The 13,027-nt window shown below is 41.7% G+C and overlaps 1 protein-coding gene across 4 annotated transcripts in view; it reads left to right on the top strand.

Moving 5' to 3' along the window:
• Window positions 1-12,332, top strand: part of XPOT (exportin for tRNA) — a 46,562-nt gene extending 34,230 nt beyond the window's left edge. For all 4 annotated transcript variants that reach the window (XM_006154136.2, XM_014590033.1, XM_014590034.2 and 1 more), the window contains 4 exons: window positions 981-1,028; window positions 4,948-5,019; window positions 6,925-6,981; window positions 9,867-12,332. In XM_006154136.2, the coding sequence (XP_006154198.1) occupies window positions 981-1,028; window positions 4,948-5,019; window positions 6,925-6,981; window positions 9,867-9,893 (204 nt within the window). In that variant the 3' untranslated portion in view covers window positions 9,894-12,332. The remainder of the gene's footprint in view (window positions 1-980; window positions 1,029-4,947; window positions 5,020-6,924; window positions 6,982-9,866) is intronic.
• The last annotated feature ends 695 nt before the right edge of the window (window positions 12,333-13,027 follow it).

The raw sequence follows: 13,027 nt of genomic DNA, 5'->3' as shown, positions 1-13,027 counted from the left end.
ATATTATTTCTCATTTTCCCTCTCACTATCTCTGTCTCTCTCTCTCTCCAGTGGGCACATATGCCCTAAGGTAAAAACCTCTTCAAAAAAACCCTGCTAGTAGTGCTTAGTAGTTTCTTTAATTATTAAGAGCAACAGATAGCAATTTTCTCTTCATATGGAAGTTTCCCCAAATCTCATCCTTGGAATACTTACTGCATTTTTTTCTAAAGAATTATTTAACTTATTTGTTTATTTATTTTAATTTAATCAGAGAGAGACAGAGAGAGAGAGAGAGAGAGAAAGCGAGAAAAGGAAAGTGAGAAAGCAAGCCACCAGGTCCAGGATTTGAACCATGGTTGGCCATGTGGGAGTCTAATGCCTTTAACCACAATGCCACCGGCTGGCCCCTGAATACTTACTGTTCAACAGTTGCTCTTTTTGGGGACCAGCAGTTAGCATAATGACTATGTTGCTGGACTCCCATGTAGTCGACCACGGTTCGTGTCCTGGACCCAGTGGCTTAAACTCATGCCGGGTGTGTGTGTGTGTGTGCCCAAAATCCCGAGAGGAGAATGGAGGAGAAGGGATTGTGGCGTGACCATCCCCCTGGAGGCGGGGGGAGGGGCGATTTCTCGCTTTCTATCTCTTTGTCTCTCTCTGTTTTCCTGGTGAGCGCACAATGCTCTATAGCAAAAACCTCTCCAAAAGTAAAAAAAAAAAAAAAAAAAAAAAAAAACAGTTGCTCCTTTTGCACTTTCCCACAGTCTAAGAAAAGCTAGATTTCATAATTGTGATTTATCACATTAAGACAGCATGTTGCATTTTCTACTTTTTCTTTTTCTGTCACACTCACTCTACCTGCCTGTCACTTATCCTTCATCCGTTCTTGAGAGGTAAATATTTCCCTGGCCATGGCTGTGGCCAGAGGAGTAAAGAGAAATGTCAGATCAGTAACCAAGAATTGGCCATATTCATCTTCTTAAACTTGTTTTTCACAGGCTTTATCTGAGTGTGCAGTGACACTGAAAACAATTCATCTCAAACGGGTAAGCTTGGGACTCCATGCCTGTGTTTTCATTTCACTTGTAATGTCTTTTACAGTTTTAACTGTATTTGTGTCATCTTGTTTTACAAAACTGTATCTTTTATGAAAGGTAATGAAATTAAGTTTTCACTTTTTTTGTGTTACTGTCTTTCCAGGTTTAATAATAAGGTTCCAGTGTATGTGGGTTCGGTAGGGTCTATGAACACACTTTGCTAGAAGTTCAAGGTCCAGATTTCATGATGGAGTAGCTCGCTCACAGCCGGTTTTCCCCAGCTTACTATTAGGCTGGTTGGAGCCCTTTACTACTTTAGAAAGTCCTGTTCTTTGTCAGTCTAACCATTTCTATAAATCATAAGTGATTCTGAGCTGAATCTAGCTGGAGGGTTATTTGCTTTTTATGGTATTTTTAAATAACTTGAATTAGTTGCTAACTTTTAAAAATACATACAAAAAAAATTCCTATCTCCTAACTTCTCTCAAAGCCCATGCCAACCAGTTCTGGTTGCTATTCCTCCGTGGCTACAGTCAGCGAAGAGTAACGGCTCCACACACTCACTCCTCTCTCCGCTCAGTCCACTCACTCATCTGCACTTGAATGTTTGACTCTGATAAAGATTTGAAGAGTTTTCAGTTGAGCAGCATTTTCTCTCTTCCTGCTGTGTGCTAGGGTGAAAAGGTGTTTAGGGGTTGCAGGCGCAGCAGGGGACACAGCAGGGGAGCTGTGAAAGGTGCTTAAACAGTCCTGCCACCTCCATGCTACTCTCAGAAGAGAGAGAGGTGGGAAACCGGGCATTTGGAGTCAAGCAGGACCTAGCCTCTACTCCGTTTCTGTCACTTAGTTCCTGTGTCACTTTGCGTGGTGTCTGTTATCTCTCGGGACCTCAGTGTTTTTCTCAGAAAAGTAGTTCCTGCTGTCCAGGGCAGTGCGAGGGTCAAATGCAGTGCTACATGCCACAGCCCTTTGTCTGCTGCCCACTGCAGAGATTTGTGGTAAAATAGTCTACACTGTTTAAAAAAAATAGTGCCCCAGCATTTATAGAGTTCAGACTCCAGGGAGTACATACGTAAGTCTAGACAGTTTAGTAAGTACTTCAGAAATGATGTATAAAAGTTATGGGGCTGGGACCCACAGATGGTATAATGGTAATATTGCTGGACTCCCACATAGTCGACAGCAGTTTGAGTCCTGGACCTGGCAGCTTAAAACTGATACTGGCATCTTAAAACTCACGCGCGCGCGCGTGTGTGTGTGTGTGTGCCCAAAATTCCAAGAGGATGGTGGAGGAGAAGGGATTGCAGCGTGACCATCCCTCCTAGGGGGTGATTTCTTGCTTTCTGTCTCTCAGTCTCACTCTGTCTCTTTGGTGAGTGTATGCACCCTAGAGCACAAAAATCTCAAAATAAATAAATAATCAAACAAATAGATAAATGTTATGTGACTAAAGCTAAATAAGCCCTATTGCCTGAGTGGGCAGTCTAAGCAAGCCTTAACAAAAGGTGATTTAGGGCCGGCTTCATGGCCTGGTAGTTAAGGGAACTGGATCCCACATGGCTGACTGCACCATTTGAATCCCCATCCAGCAGCTTGAAAAGAACACCAGGTACATGTGCACTTGGGCCCCAGATCTCAATAGGATAGGGAAATGAACAAGCAGGGAGTGTAGCATACCCATATACCCATACCCTACTGGGGTGCTTTCACTCGCTTTCTCTCTCTCTCTCTCTCTCTCTCTCTCTCTCTCTCCCCCTCTCTCTCTCTCTCATGAGCATACACACCTTCTGGCAAAGTTGGTGGTGAGGAGGGCTTATAGTTCTTAGGACAAATATAGATTGAATGGACAGGCAAGATTGGGAGTTGGCATTCTGAGCAAAGATGACAGCTGCATGAGAACACATCAGGCAATGCATGATGGATTGGTGGGAAGTTATAGTTATCCTATTTAGCTAAAGTGCGGAGGCAGAGCAAGAGCTAAAAAGCAGAATGAGACGAGGTAGTTAAAAGCCAGCCTATGCTGCATGTGAAGAGTTGGGAATCAGTAAGCAGTAGGATGACATTAGGAAAGCTAAGAAGATAAAGCCTTCAGAGAGCAGTTGGGAGTGTGACTCTGAAGCAGTCGGAGTCTCTGCTATGTAGCCAGTTAGGCCGAGACTTTCTAAGAGGAGGCCAGAAGAAACTGGCTAGAGCAAGAGGCAAGGGAAAGCCAGAAATAGAGCTAAAGGGGGAGTATGGCAAAAAGTTACAGGAAGAATCTCAGGAGAGGGGACGGTGACATTGTTGGGATGTGGGAGTTAAAGAGGATGAGGAATGAAAAGAACCAGTAAGAATGATAACTGAATCAGTGTAAAAGTATTCATCTTGGCCATAGGAGTCCTAATTTAAACACAGAATTGAGCCTAGTGATACTATACTTGAAAATGTTTTGCTTCATTGTTCTATTTTCTCATTCTTTTGACTAACTCACAGTTCCAGGTTGCTTTACCTGATTTCAGGAGGGAAAGATAACTGTAGTCGTTGTAATTGTAATGGTTGGTTATCTGTGGTGGTGAGTGATGCCTAAAGTACACATAGGGAAGGCAGACTAGGAACTCACCATCCCCTTCTGGGCCTTGGTTTCCTCATCTATTCCATGTGGCTACTAAATTCCTGTTCCTGGTTTGTTCAACAGGAAAAGGAAGATGCTTTATTCCAGTACCTTCTAACATCATTTTTAACTTTCTTGCTTGTGTTTTATGCTCTAAAGGTGGTCATTACCGTGTACTACTGCAAGGCTTCCCCTCATGCGCCCGATGATAACCTGTAACCCACCCTGTGACGGGCTGGAAAGGAGTATCTCTCTTTGCTATTCTTTTGCAGTGAATGAAAGGCTCTGGCATTGTGCCCTCCCAGATACAGAGTATTTGTTTAAGTCATCTTTAGCATTGATCTTACACTAAGCGTTGTTAGCATCTCGTGAATTCTTTTTTTAAAGAGAAATTTTTTATTTTATTTTATTTGTTCAATTATTTATTTTAATTTGACCAGAAAAAGACACAAACACAGAGAGGGAGAGGGAAAGTGAGAAAGCAAGCCACCAGGTCCAGGACTCAAACTGTGGTCGGCCATGTGGGAGTGTCCACTGCCTTAACCACCACACCACCAGCTGGTCCCAACATCTAGTGAATTCTAAGTGCTTTTTTAAAGAATTATTTATTTAATTTTATTCATTCAGTCATTCTTTTTTTTTTTTTTTTGGAGAGATTTTCGCTATAGGGCACGTGCGCTCGCCAGACAGAGAGAGAGACAGAGAGACAGAAAGCGAGAAATCACCCCCCAGGGGAGATGGTCACGCCGCAATCCCTTCTCCTCCATTCTCCTCTCGGGATCTCGGGCATGCACGCACACGCGCCCGGCGTGAGTTTTAAGCCACCGGGTTCGGGACGCGAACCATGGTCGACTACGTGGGAGTCCAGCGACATAGCCATTACGCTAACTGCTGGTTCCCCCCCCCCTTTTTTTCTTTTTTTAATTTGACCATAGAGCGACACAGAGGGAGAAAGCAGGAAAGTGAGAAAGCAAGCCACCAGGTCTGGGACTGGAACCACAGCGGGCCATGTGGGAGTAACCAGTGCCTTAACCACCATGCCACCTGCTGTTCCCAGCTTTTCTAAGGACTTTAGATTTCTTAACTCACCAAATACCCACAATAACCTCATTTTTCAGATAGAGAAACTGAGGCACAAAGAGGTCAAATCAACTTGCCCAAGTTACAAGGAAGTTTCTTGAGACAGGCTTCAAAAACAAAGCTATCTGGTTTTAGAGTTTATATTCCTAGTCACAATAGTATTACTATGTTGTCTTTAAAATGTGTGTGTGGTGTTCTGTTTTCGTTTTAAGCATTATCATCGTCAAGAAAGAAAATAACTACTCTTTTCATCTGTAGGGCCCAGAATGCGTTCAGTATCTTCAACAGGAATACCTGCCCTCCTTGCAAGTAGCTCCAGAAATAATCCAGGTAAGAGCTGTCCTAGCAAAGTCTGCTCTTAATTTAACAAAGCCCAACTGCATTCTTTGTGTAGGATAGCAAGAGTACTTAGGAGCCTGGAGTGCAGACTTCAAAGGGCCCATGCAATTGAATGGAAAAAAAAATTGTTTATTTTCACTGATATCTACCAGAAGCTTAATTTCCTGCCATTGTGTAAGCAACAGAACACAGTAGTAGCAGCAGCATTGCCTGTGACTTAGTCACCAGTAGAAATCACAGATACTTTCATATACACAAGTTTTCACTGATATCTCAAAATATCGTTTATGCGTGTCACCATTTTGAGTTATGAGGCAATAGCACTCATTACACCTTCTTACCTAGTAAGTTATTAAGTTGTTATTCTGCCACACTAAGTATTTTGATAACATCATTTATTACAGCTGATTTAATTTCTAATCCCATGTATTATACTCTGTGCATTTTAAAAAACATTCTAAAAGGAGTCTTAGTACACTTTTTACCAGACTGCCAGAGGGGACCATAAAGAACCTCTGTCCTCAAGTTTTGTGCAAGGTAGCTCGTTAGTAGTTCATTAATATGCCGAGCTTATCAGTGATGAATTTGTAAATCTGAAACTATTTTGATGTAAGTGGCTGCAAAGACATCTTGCACTTTTGCACTTCTACAGAGTCACTTGTATGACAGCATTTGGTTATTTTCTTGACATACAGTTGACAGATCTCTGGTGCAATGGTGCATGCAGCTAGTGAAGTACCAAACTTTTGAATCAACTAAAATGACAGTCTCTTACATAGATTGTAAGGTTTGTTTCTTCATCAATAACTTTTCAATTGTGGTAAAAACATTTAACATAAGATATTTACTCATTAACAAAATTTTTTTGAGAGAGATTTTTGCTATAGGGCACATGTACTTGCCAGAGAGACAGACAGAAAGCGAGAAATCACTCCCGATAGGGGATGGCCACATTGCTTCTCCGGTCACCTCTCAGAATTTTGGACACAAACACATGCACCGGGCGTGAGTTTTAAGTCACTGGATCCGGGACTTCAACCGCAGTCTACTATGTGGGAGTCCAGGGACGTAACCATTACGCCATCTGCTGGTCGCTCTATTAAGAAATTTTAAGTATATGATGCAATGTTGATAATTACACGTGCAATGTTATATCTATACAACATCAGATAGCTCTCTAGAACTTGTCTTGCATAATTGAGACTTCATGCTTATCAGTGAGCAACCCTCATTTCTACCCACCCTCCTAGCCCCTGGCAACCACCATGCTACTCTGGCTGAATGACATTGACTATTTTAGATACCTATGTAAGTGGAATCATGCAATCTTTGTTTTTGTGTGACTCGTCATTTCATTTAGCATAATGTCATTTAGCTTCTTCCACATTGTAGCAATATTATGATTTCTTTCTTCCTTTTTGTTTTGGTAAGTTGTACCAAAGGGAGATCAGAAGGTGGCATGGTGCTTAAGGCACTGGACTCTCACATGGCCAACCTTGGTTCAAGTCCTAGACCTGGAGGCTCGAGAATCACACTGGGTACATGTGCCTGCATGCCCAAAATGCTAAGAGAAGAATGTAGGAGAAGGGAATGCAGTGTGGCCAGAGTGGTGGTCACCAGGGGGTGGCAGAGGAAAGTGGGGGGTTAGCCGTTCAGTAGTCAGAGTCTCAATTTTGCAAGGGGAAAATTTCTAGAGATCTGCTATATGATAGTGTGCATGTGGTTTACACTACTGTACATATAAAAGTGGTTGTGATGATAAAGTAGTGTTCTTTACTATAGTCAAAAACAAACAAACAAACAAATAGAAAGCAAGTGTGGATTTGGGTTAAGATGGTCTTCAAGTGACTTAATTCATTCTCTCCTCTCTCCCTTCCCTTGTTGGTCCCATCTCAGGAGTTTTGTCAAGCGCTTCAGCAGCCTGATGCTAAAGTTTTTAAAAACTACTTAAAGGTAGGTGTTTGGGAAACTCAGATCCTGATACAATTAGGTAACGTCTGAGAGCCAAGAGAAAAAAATACATAGATTCTAGTTTGACCCACTGTCACTTACTTGGGGCTCTCTTTGCTCTCAAAGCTGCTTCAGAGAATCCGCAGTGACCCATGTTTCTGTGGGGCCCTTTTCAACTAAGCTCTTGCAAAACAGATGATAAACTTCAATAAGAGCACTGAGTGTGTGCATGTCTGAGCATACTGGTATAAAAGTTCCAGTTTTCTGGGACCAGCAGTTGGCGTAATGGCTATGTCACTGAACTCCCATGTAGTCGACCACGGTTTGAGTCTTGGACCAGAGGCTTAAACTCATGCCAGGCACGTGTGCATGTGTGCCCAAGATCCCGAGAGGAGAATGAAGGGGAAGGGATTGCGGCGCCCCCGGGGGGTGATTTCTCGCTTTCTGTCTCTCTGTCTCTCTCTCTCTGTCTGGCGAGCACACACACCCTGTAGCAAAAACCTCTAAAAAATAAAATAAAATAAAAAAGCAGCTCTTCAGCCTTTCAAGCTGTAACTGCATTTCTATACCATGAGACATGCACTCACACTGGGACTGTAGCAGTAAGGATCTTGGGCACATACACACATGCGCCCGGCATGAGTTTAAGCCACCGGGTCTGGGACGCGAACCATGGTCGACTACATGGGAGTCCAACGACATAGCCATCACGCTAACTGCTGGTCCCAAAGAGCTTCTATTTTTATTTAGTGTCTTCATTTAACAAATCTGAGGGCTCTGCCTTGTACTAAATTTCCTGGTAGTGGGTAATTTAGATTCTCTTGCCTAAGACAGTTCAGTAGAATTGATAAGAGGATTTGCTGAGTAAATAAGTGTGCAGTCCTTTGTGACTGTGACATCTTCCTTCGTCCTTTATTTTTTTTCTAATTTTAGTTTGTCAGCTTACATCTCCTAGAGTTTGTGTGAAGAACATTGAATTATCATTTATCATTGGAAATCCTCTCCCATTTCCTCACAAAGCAAACTGCCTAACCTCTGTTAAATGTCTGATCAAACTGGATTAAACAGCTCTAAAAATGCTAATTGTCTGTTGGAGCTATCTGTAATTTTATCCTTTCTTTTCTTTTCTTTCATTTTTTAATTGCCAGAGGGTGCATGCACTTGTCAGAGAGAAAGCACTCCCAGTGCGGTGTATTCACCCTGCAATTGCTTATTTACCTGCACGACATTTACGAAGTCTTTCTCCCAAGCCAGCTTCTCTTCAGCTTCTCTTGCGCTATTATTTTTGTGACAGCATTATCTCAATGTTAGCATCATTGTTCTAGTTGGAAAAAATGAAGTTCCTTTTTTTTGTTTGTTTGTTTTCTTGCCATAGGGCACGTGCATGTGCTCACCAGAGAGAAAGAATGAGAAATCACCCCCCATGAGGGATGGTTGTTACCTCTAAATCCCGTCTCCTCTGCTCTTCTCTCAGGAGTTTGGGCATGCACATACACGTGCCTCGCCTGGTGTGATTTTCAAGCCGCCAGGTCCAGACTCGAACTGCAGTTGACCACGTGGGAGCCCATCACTTTAACAGCCACAGTGCCTGCTAGCCCCATGAGGTTCCTTATTTTGTGCTGACTTCTTCCTTTGTATCTGATTTTACCCTTTTATCTTGGTGATTTTTCCCTCTTCCTCTCCCCCTTCCTGTCTGTCTCCCATTGCTGCTGTTCTAACAGCGCCTGATGTCATCTCACTCTGATCTCCCTGGTCTTATTCTGAGCAAGCGGATCTGTGCAGAAACATCAAATAGCGCTTTGAAATTCATTCCCTTTCCTCCTAACCTTCATAAGCCTATTGCTTACTGAAAACAAGGTCATGTTTCTCAATTTGGTCTTTAGTGTTTTGTTTTTTAATAATTTCTTATCTCAGACTAACTTTTGGGTTTCTCTTGCAGGCATGATCTTTGTTCTTCTTGCTGTTCTCAGCAATCTTGCCTTACTAGCCACTCCCCTTTATGATTTCTATTCTTTCTCCTAAGTTTACCTGAACCATGGCCTCCTTGAAAGGCTTTCTTTTGATTATATAGTGATCCCTTGTCTCTCTGCACTTAGTTAATAGATTATTAGATGAACAGTCAGTCTATAAGGTACATGATGGTAAGCATGGTACTTGTTCTTAAAAGCTCAACTGCCTATTGGGGCCAGCAGGTGGCGTAGTGGTTAAGGGCACTTGACTTCCACATGGCCAACTGCAGTTCAAGTCCCAGGGTGGCTTGCTTTCTCACTTTCTCTCCCTCTCTCTGTCCCTCTGAATGAATGAATGAATGAAGTTAAATAAAGTAATTCTTTGGGGGGGGTGGGGAAGACGCTTACGCCTACTGCTTAGTATCTCTGTGCTCAGTGAACATGTACCTCACCGGGGGTGGCAGTATGTAAGACTGGGCCAGCGTCTAACACAGCCTCTGCCCAACTCCTTCAGAGTCGTTCATTTTGAATTGAAAGTACTTTTTAAATAGTTGGAATGCCTATCGTCAGCTTTGATTTGTTTCTTCCTCAAAATTTAACTTCCCAGTGTTAATTTTGACAGTAGTGTGTCAGTAAAAAGGTGTTGAGCATTTTCCTCTAACCATTTGGATCTCATAGCATTAGAGGTAATGCTGCATCTTCATAACTTTCCCAGTTGGAATGTCATCACTGTGAGTTATAGAGAGACTTCATCAGATTCTCCAGAGGAAATAATTCTTATCTTGGATTATGTGTGGATTTATATGAAGTATGTAAACTGTTTTAAATATCTGTTGTGCTTTATGAGGGTTGCTAACATGCAGTAACTTGGAGCCATTCTTCAGGTGCAGAGCCTTTCCTCTGACATTAGTACTAACTGCAGTAATACTTGATTTGCAGGTGTTCTTCCAGAGAGCAAAGCCCTAAGGACTGGATCTCCTTGTGCCTACTTCATGATCAAAGAATTCCAGTTAATAATTTATAAGGAAGTAATTTTTGTGTGCCACTCACACTGGTCTTTTTAACATTGTTTTGAGCTTACTGCAATATATGTATTGCGATTTTTCTGTCAAATGGGTGTAATCTTCCCTCAGTACAGGTATGTGACAACAAGAAAAGTTGCTTGCATGCCTGCTTAATTATTCTAAATAAAAAATGCTGTTAAAAGACACAGCAGACTTATCCTAGTACGTTATTTTTTTTTTTAATTTGAAACTATAAGTACTTTGTGAAAACCATAGCAGTGGGAAAACTACTTATTTTTAATTGCTGAATATACAGTGTTGAAAATTTTCATTTTTTTAACATGTAGACACATAAAGTATGGGGTGAATACAACAATCAAAAGTAATTTTTTGTAGATAGCCATTACATTTCTTTAAACTGTTTCAATGCCAATGTGTGTTTGACAAAAGAGAAAGGTTTCATAAATTAATTGGTTTAAGAGTAGGTGCCATTGTTACACATTTTTTATTAAAAAAAATAAATTTTATGTAGTGAAATCTACCAAGTCTTTTCTGTAATTATTATAAATATGTTTGCCTTGTTTTCTCATTAAATTTCTCCCTCATTTCCCAGTTAGATGTGTGCAAATAAGAGTGTATGGATTTGCTTTGTTTCATTTAATTATGCTACTAAAAAGTTACATGCAACCTAGTTCTATTAAATAAGAGGTCTTAAAAATGTACTAGCAAAAGTCTATGTGAATTTGTTGATAGAGTTTAAAAAAACCCACAATTTCCCCCCTTTTATCGATGTATTTAGAATACAATATGCCTATGTGTTATGAAACTTATAAATAGCTGACCGTTTAATTACTAGAAGTATTTTCCCCTGCTTTCCTTCATTTTATTCAAGGCTGCTCGAGAAGGCAAGAGGAAAAGTAATAGTACCAGCAGTATTGGAAAGAGAATTCAGAGAGGAGAAACAGCTGGGCAGCAGAGTTATAGACATTCGAGCTTAAATTCCAAAAGCCCAAGGAAGATTTTCAGGGACGGTTGTTTTTGTTTGTTTCTTTCTTTCTTTGTTTTCCCTAAACCTCTGGCCCATGTGTCCCTTATGAATTTCATGGATGGGACTTCAGTGACCTATAAGCTCTCAAAAATTGTATTATAAATTGTGCACGTGAATATTTCTGGGTTTAATTCCAGAAGAGATTTTAAACATAGCCTTACATCATGGAAATAAAAGTACCTAAACTAAGTTGACAGTTAATTGTAAAAAATAGATGACTGGAATGAATATTCTACTTAAATAAACATGTTTCTAAAAACAGTGAAAGCTGGATGTTTCTTTAACAAGTTACCCTGTACTATGAGAGAATTGCATCTATTGCAATAGTAGAAATTATTCAAAGTACAATACAATTCTGAGGAGCATAGTATCGTATAGTGGTAGGAGCTTAGCCAGCACAGGCTCCAGACCCAGATTACATAGTTTTAAATGCCAGTTCTGCCAATAACTGGTTTTAGAACTTCGGGTGAGTTAAATAACTACTTCTTGCCTCAGTTTCCCCATCTGTAAAACGGGGGAAATAATGGTAGCTACCTCATAACTCATTAAGATTTCAATGAGTTAAACATGAAGAGCTTATTACAGTAGCTGGCACGTAGAGACTTGATATCTAGTCTGTGTTACTGTACATTCATTGCATATACGGAAAGATGACCCTTCCTTCTCTTCCCCTGGCTCTTTTAAACCCTTCAGAAGATTCACGTATGTTTAGTGCTAGGAAATCAGAATATGTTTTTTAAAAAAGTGTAAAAGTCATTCAACTCTTCATGTTATAGAATCATGTATAACAATTACATCTTTAGTCCTTGGATGCCCAGAGCACTTTACCTTGGAAGTACCATCGCAGTTAGAAAACTGTTCCATCATGAATGATCTTTTTTGTATAGTATTTCATTTCCAAAAACAAGCACACAAATAATTGTCTCAAGAGTGAGCCTCACTTGTTATAGGTGAGATGACAGAGGTTAAAACCCTTAGTGATTTGTGTGGGTTGGTTATGGAACCACCGGTTTTATGATGCCTAATCTAGTCTTGTGCCTAACGGTTTATTTCAGTCTTAAAATTAATGCTAACATTAATTGGTTCACAAGTGGCTTGACTGTTGAAGAAAATACTGTGGTACTTTAATGTGCATCACTTACGTGGTAAACGTGAAGAAAGCCGTTGGCTCAGTCTCATTTTTCTAGCGCAACTTTGAGCTGCGGGTTTTACTGTTGCAAAGAATTTTGACAGGTCTACACTGTTATCGTTAGATGTTCGAAAACTGTAAGCAGTGGTTAGATTCGTTGTTAGAAAGAGTCTATCACTTAAACATTGTTTAAAATTCTAATAAAGTAACTTTCTTCGTAACGACTCAGAGTGGGCTGTTTTTATCTCCATCGCGCAATTGAGAAAAGTGATGGTTAGAGAAGAAAACTGCATAAAGTCAGTGACTGGCAGGGAGGGATCTCAGTCTGCCACCCCAGGTCTTCCACTGCCATGCTTCTGCACTTAACGGCCAGCCATGGTTTAGCTTTTCGTTGTTTACTAAAATCCTTTGGAAAGCACCCCTTTTCCATCTCCGCTCCCACAGAAATTTAGCCCTACATCAGCAGGAGTCTTGGTGCCCGCTCCTGCAGTGCAGCGGCGGGGGGAGGGGAGAATGACCCCTTTTTAGGGATAGCTACTTAAGATCTAAGTACAAACCTAACCCTCCGTGCATGGCACTCCGCTGTGCTAGCCCCTCGGAGGGCTAGCATTCTGCCCACCGGTGATCTGAAGTTGTAATAGCCAGCTCAGCGTCTGCCCCACGATCTCCGCACTCCCGCTCGGGGACAGGATTTGCAGCTGCGGGAATCCGCATTACCGTGTTGACTTTGTAGGCAGGCAGGGCTCCCTGCATACACCCTCAGAGTAAGGGGGACAGGATGCGGGGAAGAGGCAGTGTGGACCAGCTTGTCTGCAGACGCGCACTGTCCCCGCCCCTCGGTGGAGCGGCGGAGGCAATCCGCCGCGGTGGCGGCGTCCGGACGGGCCGGCGGGCGTGCGCGCACACGCGCACCCGCACG

The sequence above is a fragment of the Tupaia chinensis genome, unplaced genomic scaffold (genome assembly GCF_000334495.1).
Source record: "Tupaia chinensis unplaced genomic scaffold, TupChi_1.0 Scaffold000395_1, whole genome shotgun sequence".
Taxonomy (NCBI): Eukaryota; Metazoa; Chordata; class Mammalia; order Scandentia; family Tupaiidae; genus Tupaia; species Tupaia belangeri.
This window is presented reverse-complemented; position numbering and strand designations above follow the sequence as displayed.